General features: G+C 43.3%; 2 protein-coding genes across 2 annotated transcripts in view; one reads left to right on the top strand and one right to left on the bottom strand.

The window, feature by feature from the left end:
- Positions 1 to 4,039: 4,039 nt before the first annotated feature.
- On the top strand, positions 4,040 to 15,923 carry LOC119450440 (peroxisomal trans-2-enoyl-CoA reductase-like). The gene is made up of 8 exons (XM_037713884.2): positions 4,040 to 4,236; positions 4,471 to 4,607; positions 9,624 to 9,789; positions 10,854 to 10,935; positions 11,018 to 11,114; positions 14,051 to 14,152; positions 14,676 to 14,790; positions 15,787 to 15,923. Exons 1-8 carry the CDS (start codon positions 4,107 to 4,109, stop codon positions 15,852 to 15,854), a joined length of 897 nt encoding a protein of 298 aa, XP_037569812.1. The 5' UTR covers positions 4,040 to 4,106; the 3' UTR covers positions 15,855 to 15,923.
- The window catches only part of LOC119450438 (ATP-dependent DNA helicase 2 subunit 1), a 38,261-nt gene continuing 36,499 nt past the window's right edge, over positions 15,716 to 17,477 (bottom strand). Inside the window, exon 16 of the mRNA XM_037713882.2 lies at positions 15,716 to 16,034. Coding sequence (XP_037569810.1) covers positions 15,921 to 16,034 — 114 coding nt within the window. The 3' untranslated portion in view covers positions 15,716 to 15,920. The remainder of the gene's footprint in view (positions 16,035 to 17,477) is intronic.

The raw sequence follows: 17,477 nt of genomic DNA, 5'->3' as shown, positions 1-17,477 counted from the left end.
TTCAACGTGAAACTTTCTAGGTGCGGAACCGTCGACTTGGCTTCCGCAAGCAAAAAGTAAAGCAAAAGCAAGCGCTTTAGGAGAGGGAGAGCGGCGGAGGGAAGAGTAGATGGCGGTACTTTTCTTGTATAGGGACTTTACCTCAGGTCAAGTCGGTGGCTCCGCCCACGATGGCACCGGGAGGCGAAATCCCGTTGCGATGGCGGGGCCTCTGGACTGCCTGGAGTTGGATGATCTTCTTCTTTTTTTTTTTTTTGCCTATCTGGAAGCGGTGCCTGATAAGTGCCTGCTAATTCTTCCGCTTTGTAAATGTAATGAAAGCTCAGCGAATATGCATGCTCACTACATTTCATATTACTACCACCAAACGTTAATAGTTTATTTTTTATTTATCGGAACACTTGCGCACCTTTTATCCCTTCGTAGTTTTGTGTACCTTTCACCAAGTTCACTTTGTGCTTTTTCAAGATAAATAATTTCCGTTTTATCTGTTGTTGTTTGTGTTTGTGCCCCCAATTCTTTGAAGATTATACACTTTGCAAAAAATACGGGGGACATAGCGTACAGCATTTCGAGGGGCGCGCCTTCGCAATTCGTCCAACACACACCAGTTCCTGCAAGGGAGCATATGCAGGATCACATGGTGGCCCGATCCTCCTTGGCGAGAAAGTGTGACAGCTTGCCAAGTCTTGGGTCACGGGGCATTTGCCACTGGACGTATATACCACGGAGTATGTGCCCGAATAGACAGCTCGATTCTTGGTTGCCGCCTTGCCGAGTAGACAACTTGGGCCACTGGGCCCAATATTGGAAGATAACCCCAGACCATAGGACGTGTGTCACTGTGACAAAAGGGTATAAAAAATCTATTTAGATATGCATACACCTTTCATCATTATTCCCTCGACAATTATCATACATCGCTTACGTAGTGACACAGACAGCTAACAGCTACAGGCGAAGATTACGTGCGCATTTCATCCGCTATACAGCTGCTATACCTCAGCTACCTCAAACAAGCGTCGCATCGTCATTTAGAATGAAGCATTGCGCTGAATCTGCATCATTTTATAGTGCGAAGTTTACTCAAGCGGCAACGAAACAGGTATACGGTGCTCCGGATTGGTCTTGGTGTCCCGTTCACCAGGCGCTTTGTGTATAGTTTATATACACCTCAGAGGTTGTACTGACAATGGTCCAAATTGTGAACGCTGCCAGGCGGCAAAAACACCCGCGCACATGTTTTGCGTCTACCCCGCGCACGCACGAGAGAAACTGGTCAGTTCGATCGCACACGTCGATACGAGACCGCTATCTGACGATCGCTATAGCTTATTTTGGGCCCTGGGCCTGACCAAAATGTTATGACCTGACCATATAGCGCAGCCGTAATATATATAAGGGCAGCTCTAGCCTTTTACAAGTCATTGGACTACGTTAAACACACAGCTTTAGAGATGCGCCCCCCCCCCCCCCCCCCCCCCCCCCCCCCCCGTCCTTCCAGTGGAGTACGCAGGCAAGCGAAATTTAGCTATATAGCCTGGCCAACATCTCTGCTTTCTGTAAATAAATTCCCCTTCCCGTTTCATTCTGAAGTTTCCTTTCTCTATTAATGCGATTAGTGTTGCTTCCCTACTTCAGGCATTTAGAGCCGCAAGAGCAGCGACGGCTGACTCAGCGGGCACGCGGGGTGCCGCGAGGTAATGAGGAAGTCGCCCCACCTCATTAATAATAAATGAATAAATGTTCTCTCTCTCTCAGGGATTTAGAATCTATCTATCTATCTATCTATCTATCTATCTATCTATCTATCTATCTATCTATCTATCTATCTATCTATCTATCTATCTATCTATCTATCTATCTATCTATCTATCTATCTATCTATCTATCTATCTATCTATCTATCTATACTTACGCCGACCCATTTCCCCAAGTTGTCTACTAGCTTGGGTCACTATAGATATGTGCTCGTGTTCGTGATGCCGTCGTGGTCGTTCCATGCATCGTCGTCATACACTACTCGTTGTGCCGCTGTCCTCGTGCTGTCGTAATCATCTCAGAATCATCATCCCATCATCGTCATTTGCCGCCTTCGTCGTCCCATCGACCGTCATGCATTCTTTCGTCATTCCACTGTACAGTCACTGCTTCGCCGTGATACAGTCGCCGCCATGCGGTCATAGTAGTCATGTCCGATCCTGACGGTGTATGTCGCATAGTATATAGCCGAAGCAATGGAAATCTCAGAATGACCGCCGTACAGATCGTAAATAAAGGTGTCGTCAGCAATGCGGTTTGTCGCTACGATGCCTGAATGCTAATAGCATAAACGTCGACAGTCATATGGTGAGATAGGTTCTGCCAGAATGATTTTATTAACGTAAGCAGCACACGGGACTGGGACAGCCCTGTGATGAGCAACACCGCAGCTGTCATATGAATCTTCGGCATTTAATTAATTCTCTTCTGGAATGTGAAAATGAACTGCTTGCAATTGAATTATTCTGGTTTTTTGTTGTTAGATATATTCATTTGTTTCGTAAGGACTGCATGGGACGACGAAGACATCGGTCTCGGACTAGTTTAAGACTAAAGACTAGTCTTCCTTAGGTTTAACTTAAATTACTGCTTATCATATGTAGTATAAAAGTTACACGAACAGGGACAGATCGGAAAGGCTGGCCTACCTTTCGACAGGGGGACCTACCTTTGTCAAAGGCCATGTAGTAATTTAAAAAAGATTTCTGGCTACGCCACTGACCCGATTAAATTAAGTAAGTAACGGCGGGGCCTTACTTGCCAAAAACCACGATCTGATTATGAGGCACGCCGTAGTCGGGTGTGTTGCGACGCCGGTTACAACCTCGACCGGCTTTACTTCTAGGTAGCGTGACCTTGTCGGCAGGCTGCAGGCGTCCGGTAGACCGTGGCGATCAGGCAGGGCGAGATGATTTTTAGTGCGAAACTTTCACTGTTTATTTCATGGTTGGTGAAGGATAAAAAAGATTACTCCATCTCCCGCTAAAGGGAACCATGTGTGGATGCGAAGCAGCGGGGAGATGGTTAGCTTGAGCGGGAGATGGATCCACCGCTCGACGTTGACGTTTCGATTCGGCTTCGCGTTGCCGCGCCGCCTCGGGATCCACCGCTCGACGTTTCGATTCGGCTTCCCGAGCCCAGAGTGCAGGGTCCGCTTGCCGCCGTTCACGTTTCCTTTCGACTTCGCGAGCCCGAAGTTCGGGATCGCCACGTCGCCGCTCCCGTTTCGCGGCAGCGGCCCGAACGCTCATCGCGGCGCTGCACAGGAGAGAGAATGAGGCGCACGCGCTCCTTCATTTTCATACCGAGGAACTACCGTGGCGCCCCCAGCGGAGTATGCAGCTGTCGCACCACCTGTCGTGCGCGCCGCTCCGGAATTCCTAGAGGAGAGAAAGGGGGAGGGGACGCGCATGCGCTGTGGGGGTGTGGGACGCTGCGGGACGGAAGGAGGGACGGACAAAGCCCCCGACATAAGCTGCTTCGCATCTAAAAAAAATTGCAGCCTTCTGAAGTTGGTGAATAAATATTGTAAAATTTACATATGCATTGTCCACGTTTCGGAGAGAGAGCATAAACTATGCAAAAGAGCACGCGAGCGTAGGTAGCTCCCCCGCTCTGCAGTGGGTGGTCCCCTCAGTCCAGGAGTCCAGCGGCTTAGCTGCCCTTTTCGCTCGGTTGACCAGGCTGCAACTCATAGAGTGGCGCACTCTGGAGTTAAAATGCAAGTCTTAAAGGCTATGCTTTTGCTGGTTGAATACGGCGGAAGCGAGTTCGGGAGCCGAAAACACATCACAGACGGCGGATTTTGAACAAAAGCCAGGTTTTGCAAGAATGCGCTAGGATTAGCCAGATTCCGTCCGCCAGATGGCAACTATGTTTTAAAGCGAAGGAAAAAAAAAAAAAAAAAACAAAGAAAAGAAAATGTGGATTATCAGCTGTTTCCGACTGCCGCACGGGCCTGTCAACCTGCAACAGGTCAGTCCGGTGAGCTAAATGAGTTGTATGTATGTACACGTTTACATGTTTGTTATATAGCCAGAGAGAGAACGAGTGAGAGCTTTGAAATGGCGACTAGCGGTGCCCTTAGAGTTAGCAGCATTTTCAGGCCGAATCTTTTCAGAGGCAAAGTGGCTATCGTCACCGGCGGAGCAACGGGAATAGGAAAAGCGGTTGCAGAGGAACTTCTTTACTTAGGTTCGTTGGAAAGTGTATATCCTTTTGTAAGATTGACAGTACGCTGTCTTACGGCAGAAATGAATGTTGTCTGAGTTAATGCGTTCTGCTGTCCCGGCTTCACAAAAGAGAAAAATGCAGCAGTCACGAAATTTGTCGATTCAGCAGGTTCCGCTTTAAAGTACAACCGTTCGCGTTAAATTTGCAGCGACGAAACTTGAAGGAACTACGTGACTCTTTCGCTGTAAATTTCAGGATGTTCAGTGACGATTGCGTCGAGAAACGAAGACAACCTGAAGAACGCGGTCACAAATTTTCAAGAAAGGCTATTACCGGAGAAAGAAAAACATCGTGCAACGTTTCTGCCCTGCAACATCCGCAAGGAGGACCAGGCAAGTCACGTTTTAGTTTACTGGCGTTTCCCGAATATAGAAAAGGGCCTAGCAGTGGTCACACAAAACAGCAAGGGATTTAGCTGTAAAACTGTCAGTTAATTGTTGAAAGCACTTTTGGCAACGAAGTGGCGTCGAAGTATTGAATCTTAGCTGACTCTTGCTATGAAAGGTTGCAGAGAAGCTCGCTTTGATAAAGGGCTCCTACGCTAACACTGCCTGTTCATAATGCAAGACTTGCCTGTTCATAATGCATTAATTCGGATTACATATTATATACAAACACAATAATCGTTTAAATAGCAGAATGTAGAGATTTAAGGGCTGCTCGAGCCTCAGGAACCAGAAGCAGCCTTCCTTGTTCAGTTTAGATTGTAAGAATCAGTTTCAAATTTCTAACTCAAAAATTGTCTGTCTATGCTTAATCACAGCTAAATGGGCAACATCCATAAAAATTGCACCTGTCTTGCCTTTTGCTTGTGGAATGTAGTCCGCTATAACCATTTGTTAACACTGCATGCTTGAAATATAGTGAAATTCAGGAACTATAAAAAAAAAAGTCTACACTGAACCTTGGAACGCGCAGGCAATAAAGGAAAAATGTGCACTCCTGGCACATTCTAAGCGCTCTCCTCTCTCCCTCTTTTCTGAACACTCTACCAGCAAGCATAATTAAGTGGACAGCTTTAAACAAAAAAGGAATTGGCAGAGCAAAATGAAAAGGCAGCACACGAAGTATACAAATTTAAGCAAAGCAAATAAAGAGAAAAAAAAAACAAAAAACTACAAGAAATACAACAGGATACAGTTACAATTTCAATTATTCATGCATTTTAGAGGGCACAAGTAAGAAGAAACCAATCACTTATAGACCTTATTAGCTGTTTTAGATTGTGCATACTATGAGATCTCGTACTAAGCAAGATACTCAAATAATAACTGAAATATTTACTGTCTCTTATTGGGTAGTTTGTTGTTGTTTTGTTTGTATTTGTGCCACCTATTCCTTTGCTCTGCAGATTCTTTCGTTAAGAGGGTTGTTGGTTTTGTTCATGACCTGCAAAATGTACCAAGAGTAATTGAAATGGGAACCGTGTCTTGTCAATTTTTTCTTCTTTTTTTCTGTCTGTATTATTGTGACTCCTCATTTGCTATGCAGATTCTTTCAGCACATTTTCATTTTCTCTTGGAGTTGTTTTTGAATTTATTAAAGTAGCTGCTACAAGTTGTGCTTTCTTTGCCTTCTCATCTGTTAGCATTTTATGTCATTGTTTCAATTTGTTTGCCTGTCTCTTGTTATTTACCTAAAGCAGTTTGTTGCACTGCCAGTCAAGCGCGGTGCGTCTTTGGCAGGCCTGATTCTTGTAATTGTTTCATTGAATGCACCCAATAAATAATTATTATTACCCAACTTCACACACACGCTGTTTTTCCAATTCCTTTATTGTCACTTTGGCACCAATCCGAAGAACAGCTTGTTCATGTATTAACTTCAGCGGCTGTAGCTCGCCAACTAAAGGTCAGAGCGAAACGTGGCAAATGGCAGTTTGTCTAAACCTGCCGCTGCATGCGCTCAGTAGCCGCAGTGCGTTCCCTCTGCTGGTTGGCGCGCTGTTTCAAAAGTTCTTTTTATTTTAACACGCCTCGTATTGTTAAAACATAACACTCATTTGAAAATATGGTGCACTTGTACAGTATAAACTGGTAGAATAAATTTGCAATTGACGAACACAGGTGGATACACTTGGACCTATAAAGCTTGGCATGTTATGGTAATTCAAAAACTACTGTGTCCATTTTATTTTTGCCAAAATGTATTCATGTTTACAACAAGCATAGACCATGGGTGTCATGCATTCTAAACGTCCGTGTGTATTCCACAGCATGCTGCATATAAGCATGCTGGTGGAGGGTCTTTCCATTTCTATACCATGTTGCTAAGAGTAAAAAAAAAAAAAATGGTTCACATAGCTTTTGTAAGGTAAACAGGGTTCCGTGTTCTTGGTTGAATCCACAAGGCACCAATAAAAGCAAGTCAGATTTATTTTTACAAATTTTAGGCTTCACTGAGAAAAAGTCCTAGGGTGAGGTTTATGGCGAAGCCCCAGAGGAAAGCAGCCCATCTCCTTCTGTTATTACAATGGCACAGTCGACATCCTGCCGACTGCGGCATTGTAATAACTGAAGGAGGCAGGCCGCTGTCCTCCAGAGTGTTGCTGTTAATCTCAACCTTCTTCCTACTGTCTCCTTGGTCCTTACTTTTTATATATATATATATTTAAAGCAAACGCTCTCAATCCGCTCTACTTATGCGGAAAATCTCGGCAGAGTCAATTCCTATCTATACTCCTGACCAGCAAACTTGCTGTCGACCTCAACCAGTACAAGTCACCTCTAGTAACGAGATGCACACGACAGGCTAGATCACATTGCCCGTCACCATACTTCACAAGAACCGGTGCGTTTAAGTACTTTTTTTTTTTTTTAGGACAATAACACAGTGAAACAGAATAAAAAGATCACCAGATATTCACATTGTGCAACCTGCCTGATATATTGTCTATGCTTTCTTTCTTTGTCTACCTTGCTTGGTCTAGCCTGGGGCCTGCAGTATATAATAAATAAAGACATATTTTGCACACTTAGCCCATATTGATGGAAGAACTTTCAAGAACTTAATGAGTGCATATCACAGCACTAAATTGACTGATATAGCAATTAAGGCAAAATTCAAGCATTATTGTTTTTTGTCAATGGTAAATGACAGATTGTTCTCTGTGCTTGTACCTTGATCCTCACTCTCAGTGTGTACATGCCTAACGTTGGCAACACTGTGCTGTGGCTACATAAGCACAGACCAACCCTTATTGGAACGTTGCTTGTTTGTTTAACTTAGCAACTCGATTGTCGGTGTTTGCACGTTCCTCGTAATGACATTACCTATCATTATCATTCTTATTGGTTGCAAATACAGCCGTTTAGCACTGGATAAAAAAAAATAAAAAAAGAGAAAGGCTGCAATGTTTAAACTTACTTACTACAAACCTTTGCCATGCCATGTGGAACTACCAAAGAGGAGAAAAAATGTGGTTGATCCCTCTTATATAGGAATCGGTATAGAACACGAAAGTGAAACGTGTCTTCACAGAAGTAGTGTAATGTTTATTGCACATTGATATATAATGTCTATTGGTGTTTTGTGGCTAAAGCGCCCTTAGGCGTTGATGCACCCACGCTGACGCCTGGTGGCACGTCTCCTCCATCACGACTACCAACGTCGATGACCATGAGCAACCGTCGTGCATATGGAAGCTGCACTACGCTGCACACGCTAGCACAACGCGAAAGACGAAGCACGTAACTGACACACTAATACAACGCGCAAGACAAAGCACGTAACTGAATCGTCACCGAGTCAAATCAGCGCGTACAGCGCGTCGTAATTGCAGCCTCCGCGATCAACTTCAGAAACATTTTCAGAGCTAATTGCGGAGGCCACGCTCCGCTGTGCTGAGTACGGTGAACGCCACCTAGTAGTGCTTCTGCGAGAACGCGTTGGTAGTGCTTCTTGATGCCAGCGTCCCTTCGAATGCTGGCATCGAGGCGTCGTAGTGCTGAGACCACCGAAGCGTTCACTGTCGGTGCGCGTTAGTGTCATAATGCAGTACTTCTCTTTTCTGCTCGTAGGCGGCGGCACTGCCCCGAGCAAGAGCGCGGGTACACGGAGGAGTGTTAGATATATAAGGCGCGTCTGTGTAGCTCTCTGCAAATGCGTTTGTGGCGCAATGGGTTAAACGCTCGGCGATCTATCGTCGCGGACCGAGAGGTCGTGGGTTTGATTCCCAAATTTTGCATGTTTGTGGAACTTTTTCTTCTGGTTTCTTTCTTTGTATTATGTTCGTGTATGTTCGTGTGACGTATTTCCGTGACGGAAATACGTCAGTGAAGTCTTGGTGGACCCCGGCATAAAACACTTTCGTGTTAAAAAAAATCTAGCAGCTTGTAGCTGCACAAAAAAAAGTCACTAAAGATCACTGAAAAATTTACTTTGCCAATAAGCACTAAAAAGAGTATGTGGACGTAATGAAAAATAAAAGCTCACAATGCTGAAACCTTACCTTAAGCTACCAAAGATGTCACTATAATAAAAAACTGATGCTGTTATATGCATGAAAATAAAATGATATTTCGAATAACAGTATCATGTTTGCTCCGGATGCTAAAGGAACTCTAGGAAGATATATTATGCAAGATTACTTCATTATGATTTGGATATATATATATATATATATATATATATATATATATATATATATATGTGAAAGAGTTTGCCTTACTTTGAGTGCAGGTATTACTATACCTACATTTATTCAGCTTACTAGGTGGAAAGGACATAAGAACAAAAGATGGGTGTGATGCCACCTTGAATTTTCCACACTAGCTCTTTATTATAATCCCAGACAGTGTCTGCTGAGGACTAGTTAAATGTTTAATGGATAAAGGACGATTACATTACATTAGAAGGTAAGCAGACACTTGACGAAAGCTATTTGTAACGATTCGGAAGTGCGAGTGCAGTCGAACCTTCATAAATGAGCACAGGTATAATGAACTAAACCTAAGCTTTGCTGATGTCGTCACATAAAAAATATATGCTCCAAACGAATATAGGATATAACGAAGGTTTTTCATGTCACATGCTACATCATTATAATGAGGTTGTATTGTATACGTGAAAATATTGTATAATACGCACTGTCACCCTAACACAATAGGAGTTACCATTGAGTGTGAAACTTAAAACAGGAACTTCGGCCTTGATTTTTTCTAATTCTAACATTTCTTTCTGTGAAAGAAATCAAAAGATTTTAGAAGAAACACACTTTAGCATTTCTCTTTAGCATTGCTATAATGGTCAAAAATTTGCCATCAGATGAAGTTGGGCTAACAATTGTAATGTGTAAATTGCTGAAAAATCAGTGTTGAGGATGCGTTTGCCACCTCTCTCCTCCGCAGGTGAAAGCGCTTTTTCGGCACACGCTGGACAAACATGGCCGCCTTGACTTTCTCGTCAACAATGGTGGCGGCCAGTTCTTGTCGACAGCGGACAGTATTTCACTCAAGGGCTGGAATGCAGTTGTCGAGACTAACCTGACTGGAACATTTCTCATGTGCAGGGAGGGTAAGTTACAGCAGCTGCAAGTGTCTCTCTAACGTCACAACTGACAAGATTTACACAAACTGTGGCAGCTTGCGCTGGCAAGTGTTAGTGAAAAAGAAATTAGAAACAGTATATTCACCTTGTCACCTTGTCCGGACAGTGGAAATAGCTTAAGGGTGGGAAATGCCAACTGTAAAAAAAAAAAGAAAAAAAGAAAGAAAAAAAAAAACCTTGGCACATGCTGCCTGCATGAACTGTGGTTGTTTATGCTAGCCAAGGGCATTGGTACGTCGAGCGTGAGGTTGCTGGCCACATTTTATATGGGGGAAAAATGCTCAATTGTGAAAACGCTTATTCAGGTGCATAGTAAAAATGTCTAGGTTGTAAAATTTATCCAGGGCCCTTCACTATCTCATAGCCCTCTTCAGGACATAAATCCAATCAATCAATCATGCAAGCCAATGTAAAAGAAAAAAGTGTCGGGAAGGGGGACTTCTCTTTCGACATTCACATTGTTGTTAATTCTGCTTGGAACACATACGCATGCATATAGGTACACTTGCAAATTAGGCTGCTTTGTTTCTCTTTATCCGTCCAAGGATGCGTAGAGAGGAATGAAATTCGTCACAGTGCACCTTTTATGGTAACAAAACAGATTTTTCAGGAAAAGCAAATTTACAAATGGTTATCTTTTCTTGCACCCATTGGAAGAAAAAGCATTGCATGCTGCAGATGGTAGACTTCTGCACACAATTTTAAATTTTAATTACATATATATGAAAAGACTTTGGCCACACGTTTGGGCTGCTAGTATAGAAGCTTCCAACTGTGCTGCCAGACATGTATCTCTCTCTCTCACGCACGTCCACACACATAGGTATGTATGCGCATGCACGCAATACTTCACAAGGTTCAAACATGAAACTTCGGCACATATATTTTCTAGTTTTACCCCGTGAAATATTTTATAAAATTTCATAAAACAGCAGGGCACATACTTTCTTAGCAGTAGTGTTAGACTTCTCCCAGTCCTGGATTTCCAGGGCAGAGAACGCTTATTTTTAGCTTACTGCAATGCTTTCCAGCTTACCAGCATTGGATGGAGGAGCACGGTGGAGCCATTGTGAACATAATAATGGAAAACTCCCGCGGGTTTCCGATGGCAGCGTAAGGCATTCTTTTGTGACCTTTGGGGCGATTTGAGTGATGCATTATACCTCTGTTCACAAAATGTCCGCTTTTTTGACAGGCACTCGGGAGCAGCCAGAGCTGGTGTGGAAAACCTAACCCGTTCATTGTCAATTGAATGGGCTGCAAATGGGGTCAGAGTCAATGCAGTTATGCCGGTGAGAATGCAGATTTGCTGTTTTTCAAAAACTACATGAAATAATACATTGGATCACATCCGTGTCATCAATCAGCTAATCGAGAAATCTGCGGAGTACAATAAACCTCTCTATATGGCTTTCATAGATTATGAAAAGGCATTTGATTCAGTAGAGATACCAGCAGTCATACAGGCATTACATAATCAAGGAGTACAGAAGGCATACGTGAATATCTTCGCAAATATCTTCAAGGATTCCGCACCTACCTTAGTTATCCACAAGAAAAGTAGAATGTTACTTATCAAGAAAGGAGTTCGTCAAGGAGACACAACCTTTCCAATGCTATTCACTGCATGCTTAGAAGAAGTATTCAAGCTCAAGCTCTTAGACTGGGAAGGCTTAGGAGTGAGGTTCAGTGGCGAATATCTCGGCGGCCTTGGGTTTGCAGATGACATTGTCCTATTCAGCAACAGTGGGGACGAATTACAGCAAACGACTGAGGACTTTAACCGAGAAAGTCTAAGAGTGGGGGTTGAAGATTAATATGCAGAAGACAAAGATAATGTTGAATAGCCTGGCAAGGGAACAAGAATTCAGGATCGCCAGTCAGCCTCTAGACTCTAGAGTCTGTAAAGGAGTACATTTATCTTGGTCAATTACTCACAGGGGACCCTGATCATCAGTAGGAAATTTACAGAAGAATAAAATTGGGTTGGAGTGCATATGGCAGGCATTGCCAAATCCTGACTGGGAGCTTACCACTGTCGTTGAAAAGAAAAGTGTACAATCATTGCATCCTACCGGTGCTAACATATGGGGCAGAAACGACGAGGGTCCCCGTTGCAGTCTTGTACTTTGACCCTCGTCTGTATATTTTATATGCTGTTATTAACAAAAAAGCTCGAGAACAAGTTAAAAACTGCACAAAGAGCGATGGAATGAAACATGTTAGGCCTAACGTTAAGAGACAGGAATTGAGAGCGGTGTAGATCAGAGAGCAAACGGGGATAGCCGATATTCTAGTTGACAGTAAGAAGAAAAAATGGAGCTTGGCAGACCATGTAATGCGTAGGATGGATAACCGGTGGACCATTAGAGTTACAGAATGGATACCAAGAGAAGGGAAGCGGAGTCGAGGACGGCAGAAAACTAGGTGGGGTGATGAAATTAAGGAATTTGCAGGCACAAGTTGGAATAAGCTAGCTCAAGACATGGGTAATTGGAGATCACAGGGAGAAGCCTTCGTCCTGCAGTGGACATAAAGATAGGCTGATTTTTAATTTCTCGCATTAAATAATGTTCCTGGACCTCTAAATGCTAGGGAATATACTGGCAAGCTTCAGGGCACCCTAAATAGTTTGCTGTAATTGCCTTTTCATGAATCACTTTTGGTTTTGTTTCCCTGGAGGTGCATTTGTCATCATTCAGAAGATGGTCATGTGGGAGCAGGGCACTGCAACGTTTTGGCATGCACTCGGGATCGCTCAGTGGTCTGTTACGCTGCTACTCATTGCGCAGTCCACGGTAAGCAACTGGAGCTAGAGCAAGTGCCAAAACATCATGTTGTCCTGCTTCCAAGTGGCCACTCTTTGGGTCATGTCATTATGACATATTTCCCATGAGTGCTCCTGGGAAATGAAACCAAAACTGCTTTGTAGAAAAGCACTTGCTGCCAGTTATTTAGGGAGGCTTGCAAGTATGTTTTCAGGGGTTCTGAAGTCCAGGATCTTCTTTTAAAACACGCACAAAGAAAAAAATGAAAAGTCGGAAATGTGATGTCAGTACTCCTTCAAACTGTGCTCTTTCACTCGCCCATTTATGATGCACAAACATTAAATTTGTGTAGCTGTTAGTCATTGGAGGGATTAACGATCAGCAGTGGCACTGAGAAAGACGGGTCTCCTTGTAGAAATGTTGGCCCCAGCCAGAGACATTGCTTGTTCAACCACTGATGATTGCTTCAATTCTCCATGTTCCTGTGCCTCCATCTTGTTAGTCATTGGAGTATTCTTAAAAAGCAGAAAGTGAGAATGTCACACTTCTAATGGTATCATATTTGGATGTTTGTTACTAAGCGCATTCAGGGCAAATTCATGTCATGTCCCGCTGCACATTACCTCTGATATGGTAGTGGCCCGTAAAGTTTTCATGCTATTTAAATTTGGGGAGTCACAAGTGATGACCTAGCTTTAATTGCACGCACCTGTCCTTCAGGTGCGTCTACCTTTAGCTGTGTTTTCTTTGATCTGTTACGTGTCATTGAGTCCAGGCCTCAAAGTGCCATGTCAGCTTTTATGAACACAAAGCTTTCTTTGTACTATCCAACAGAGATTTCGGCGCTGTGGTCAGCGGTGGTGGTTGGACTGTGGAGATGAGGGTGCAGACGGTAAGAACGGGAAGAGAGGCAGGGTAAAGAGGAGGGATTTAACTTGATTGACTCAATTCACGGCGCTTAACGTTTGACAGCAACACTGGGGTGATGAGAGACCTCTTTGTGAAGTGCACTGGATTAATTTTGACCAACCCTGTTTATTTTTAACGTGCACCTAACCCTAAGCATACATCAGTGTTCTTGCACTTCGCCCCTGTTGAAATGTGGCCGTGACAGTCGGGAATCGGAACATGTAACGCCATAACCACTAAGCCACCACGGCAGTTACCAAGAGGAGGAAGATGGAAAAACAGATAGTGAAGCGGGTTCATTGGTTGGTGCGAGTGATGATGTCACAGCATGACGGGAAGGCATGGCGTGGCGCCGATTGGTTACTGCAAGCGATGGCATCATCAGGGGCCGTGGCGGCGGAGTGTACAAGGCAGACGTATTGAGGGTGCCATTGTGCTGGTGCTTAGATGGCTGTGGTGACAGAGTGAATGCAAACGCTTTGCTTACGCCAATTCCAACAATGCATGCAATCTGCATAATTTTTATTGCTGTCATTTCTTTCCCACCACAGGGTACTATTTATTCAGAGTCTGCTGCAAAGAATTACCAGGGTGACTTGTTCAAGCTAGTAAGGCCGAGACTTCCTGCCAAACGACCTGGTACCACTCAAGAGGTCTGTACTGAACACCCAAATTGGGTGGCGTTGTTCCTCGTCATCCTTCCACAGATGTTTAGAAAGGAAGGAAGCAAAAATTAACATCAAGCAGTCGATTTTCTATGGTAGCAAAGCTGATTTTTCAGGAACAGTGGATTGCATAAGCAGCGCGTGCTGTAGGTGGCACACTTCTCTACACAATTTCCAATAGGAGCACTTCGCCTCCACAACCTTGGGATACTAATGAGGCTTTTATAACTGTGCTGCCAGATGCTGCGTTAACAGTCTGCAAAAACCAAGTGAATAGTAAACAGCAAATTGACATGTGGCTTAGCTGCATGTCACTTTGCTATTCCTTGGCAGTATCGATGGGTATTACACGGTAGCAAATTTGATATTCAAATTTTTCCATTTTTTGTAACAAACCATTGGCAGTGTGAACTGCACACTTTATGTAGAAGTCGGGTAGAGTGCAACCAATCTTGCTGGAACAGATCTGTCATCTCATGCAATCTATTATTGTCTCTTTTTTCTGGGAAAGGTGTCGTCAGCAGTTTGCTTTCTGCTGTCACCAGGAGCAACCTACGTGTCAGGCGCTACACTAAATGTTGACGCAGCTGGCCAGTTCTATCCGGCTGTCACACTGGAAGTGCCAGGTCAGAAGTATACCCATGTAAAGCTTTTGCATTGCATGTCACTCTGCCAGTCATGAGTGGACTGCCATTTATTAGCCAAGAATTAACATCATCATACCACGGTTGCCACTGGCTTAGGCTGTGGCTTAACCATGCAACCTGAAACTGAGCTATGCAGCCATCATTTCCAAAGATGCATCTCCAGCTTTGAACAAAGGTTAACTGTGCAGAGTGTTAAGTTACAACCACATTTATTACTGTTCAATGCGAACATGCTCCAGCACAGTTTCAGGCAAGACAACCTCAACTGAACCTAAGTTGATTTCAAGCTGTGTGTTCTGGGTGCAGAAAAAATGCAACTCCTTTGTGGAACCCATGGTACAGAAATGTCATCCCCAAATGCACAGTTAATGTGAAATAAAATCTATTGCCAAGTTCTAGAGGGCTTGTAGAAACAGCCTATTCTTTGGCAGGAGGGCTCCCGTCTTGTTTTTTTTGAAAATTGAATGTCTGCAAGTAATTCAATTAAATTTACCTATATATCTGCAGAGTAATTCTACAAAACTGGTTCCTTATTTACTCTAGGACCCTTCCTAGCGAAAATTGTCTAGCATTCCTTTAAGCACCATTGTCATCATTCCAGATATAAATTCCAATGCACCTCTTTCACAATGAAATTCACCTCTAGCAACGTGAAACCGGCACATGCTTGTTGAGCTCAATTACAACATTGATAAAAAGCTGTTCAGAATGAAAGGGAACAGATTCCGATTTAAAATAGACAAATTAAATGCCATCTGGCATGGAAAAATGGTTACAAAAATGTTAATGCATGTTGCAGACATTCACCAGCCCGTTCTTTGACTTTAACCTGCAAAGAACTGTGTATTGTTGATGATTATGCGAAATTGGCTCAAAAGAAAGACAATATGTTCTTTAGTCACATTATTTTATTCTTTTCCTTGCTGTGAGACGGCATGAAAAGTTTTATAGAGAAGCTGTCCTTTTTCTTTTCAGAGCATGACCGATGGCCCAAGCATGACAGCTGTTCCGGGGATGAGACAAAAGTGCCACCAGAGCAGTAGCGATCATTTCACCGCCATTTTATGTTCCATCCACTTCAAGGGTCAGAACTGCAGGGTTTTGGTGGACTAGAGTTTGAGGTGCTTCTTGATGCAATCAACGATTTCTGCCTTCTTAGATGGGCAGCGGATGTTTTCTTGCTTGCAGAAGTCCCTCAGGACACTGACCGTGAGGCTGGCCAACTGCAAAATGAACACACTGACATATACAACTGATCCTGGTTATGTAAAACTCTAACAAGACTGTGAAATAGTTTGATACACAGATAATTCCAAGTGTTGCGACACAGCAGTTATCATGACGTTTATTACGCGTCGGAGATGCGGTGACCTGACCACGCCCAAAAGCACAGATCACACTCAAGAGAAAGCCCCACAAGTGATGATGATCATGTACAGATGACAAAGAATAGCTTAATAAATGCCCACAGTATGCCTATCAGAAAACTCCGCATGCCTTGGACAGTTTCCCAAGATCGTGAAAAGCGGGAACTCCCCTGATTTCTTTTTCCAAGGCCACGACATTCGATACACACATACTAACTTCTGCACAGTGTTGTATGGAACGCCACCGTTCCGTTAAGGTCGGTGGAACTGTAACGGTAAGTTGTTAGGTTTATCGGTAACTAGTTAGAACTACCGCTTGCCTTTCACGTTACTATGATGCATTTTTTTTTATGACTAGGCTTCAAGATTGTCATGTGACGCTCCTTCCTGTAGTTTTTTTCTTCCATACTGGACACCAACATTGATATGCAACTCTTGCCAAGTTCAAACAAAGGGATTTTACTATGTATATGTATTCTGAACATTTTTTTCCCACTCGTACTGCAATATTGAACCAGCATTCATTAAACGCCTAGTATTGTTCCTTCCGATGCGGTTTCTTGAGCAGGAAATTTCATTATATTGGTGCATGTGAGCCACTTTCTATTTGTGCATCTGAAGATCAAAGTGAAAAGTGTCATATGTGTTGCACAGACATGTCTAACTGCACTTAAGTTGCAGTTAGACATGTTTGGAGTATGTCCAGTGCTCTCTGAAAAAATTTGTCTTGGAGCGATTCTGGGGATTCCTTTTATCTCCAGATAATCTGCTACCCGAGATGTTCGCTGTGAGTTTTAAATTGCTCACTTTATTTTGCCTCAGTATTATTCGACACTATATTTTAATTTTAAAAATATCCAATGTTCGAAGTGTAACTGGAACGCATTCCTTTCGTATTAAAGAAACTAGTAATGGGAACTCGTTTCAAAATTGCGAAGAAACAAGGAACGAGCTTTCGTTCCTGTTTTAGAGGAACGTGTAGAACACTGCTTCTGCATAACATTTTCAAGGGGATGTTACACGAATGTTCGATATATCCAGAATCAAGTGTCTTTATAAAGAGACCTTATTCTGGATATATCGAACATTCGTGTTCGACACCAGGCTGCACCAACTATGGTGCAAATTCCAGTGACCGTGAATGCTCCAGCAGGTGCACTAATGGGGCCTTAGCAATATGAACAGGGGGTTTCTTCTGAAGTGCATAGTTGAACAACTATTGCATAATACAACTCAGGACAAGGCGTAAGCATGTGCTATCGTCTTTGTCAACAGTTCTACACTACACTCTAAAATGGT

Source organism: Dermacentor silvarum, chromosome 4 (assembly GCF_013339745.2).
Source record: "Dermacentor silvarum isolate Dsil-2018 chromosome 4, BIME_Dsil_1.4, whole genome shotgun sequence".
Classification (NCBI taxonomy): Eukaryota; Metazoa; Arthropoda; class Arachnida; order Ixodida; family Ixodidae; genus Dermacentor; species Dermacentor silvarum.
This window is presented reverse-complemented; position numbering and strand designations above follow the sequence as displayed.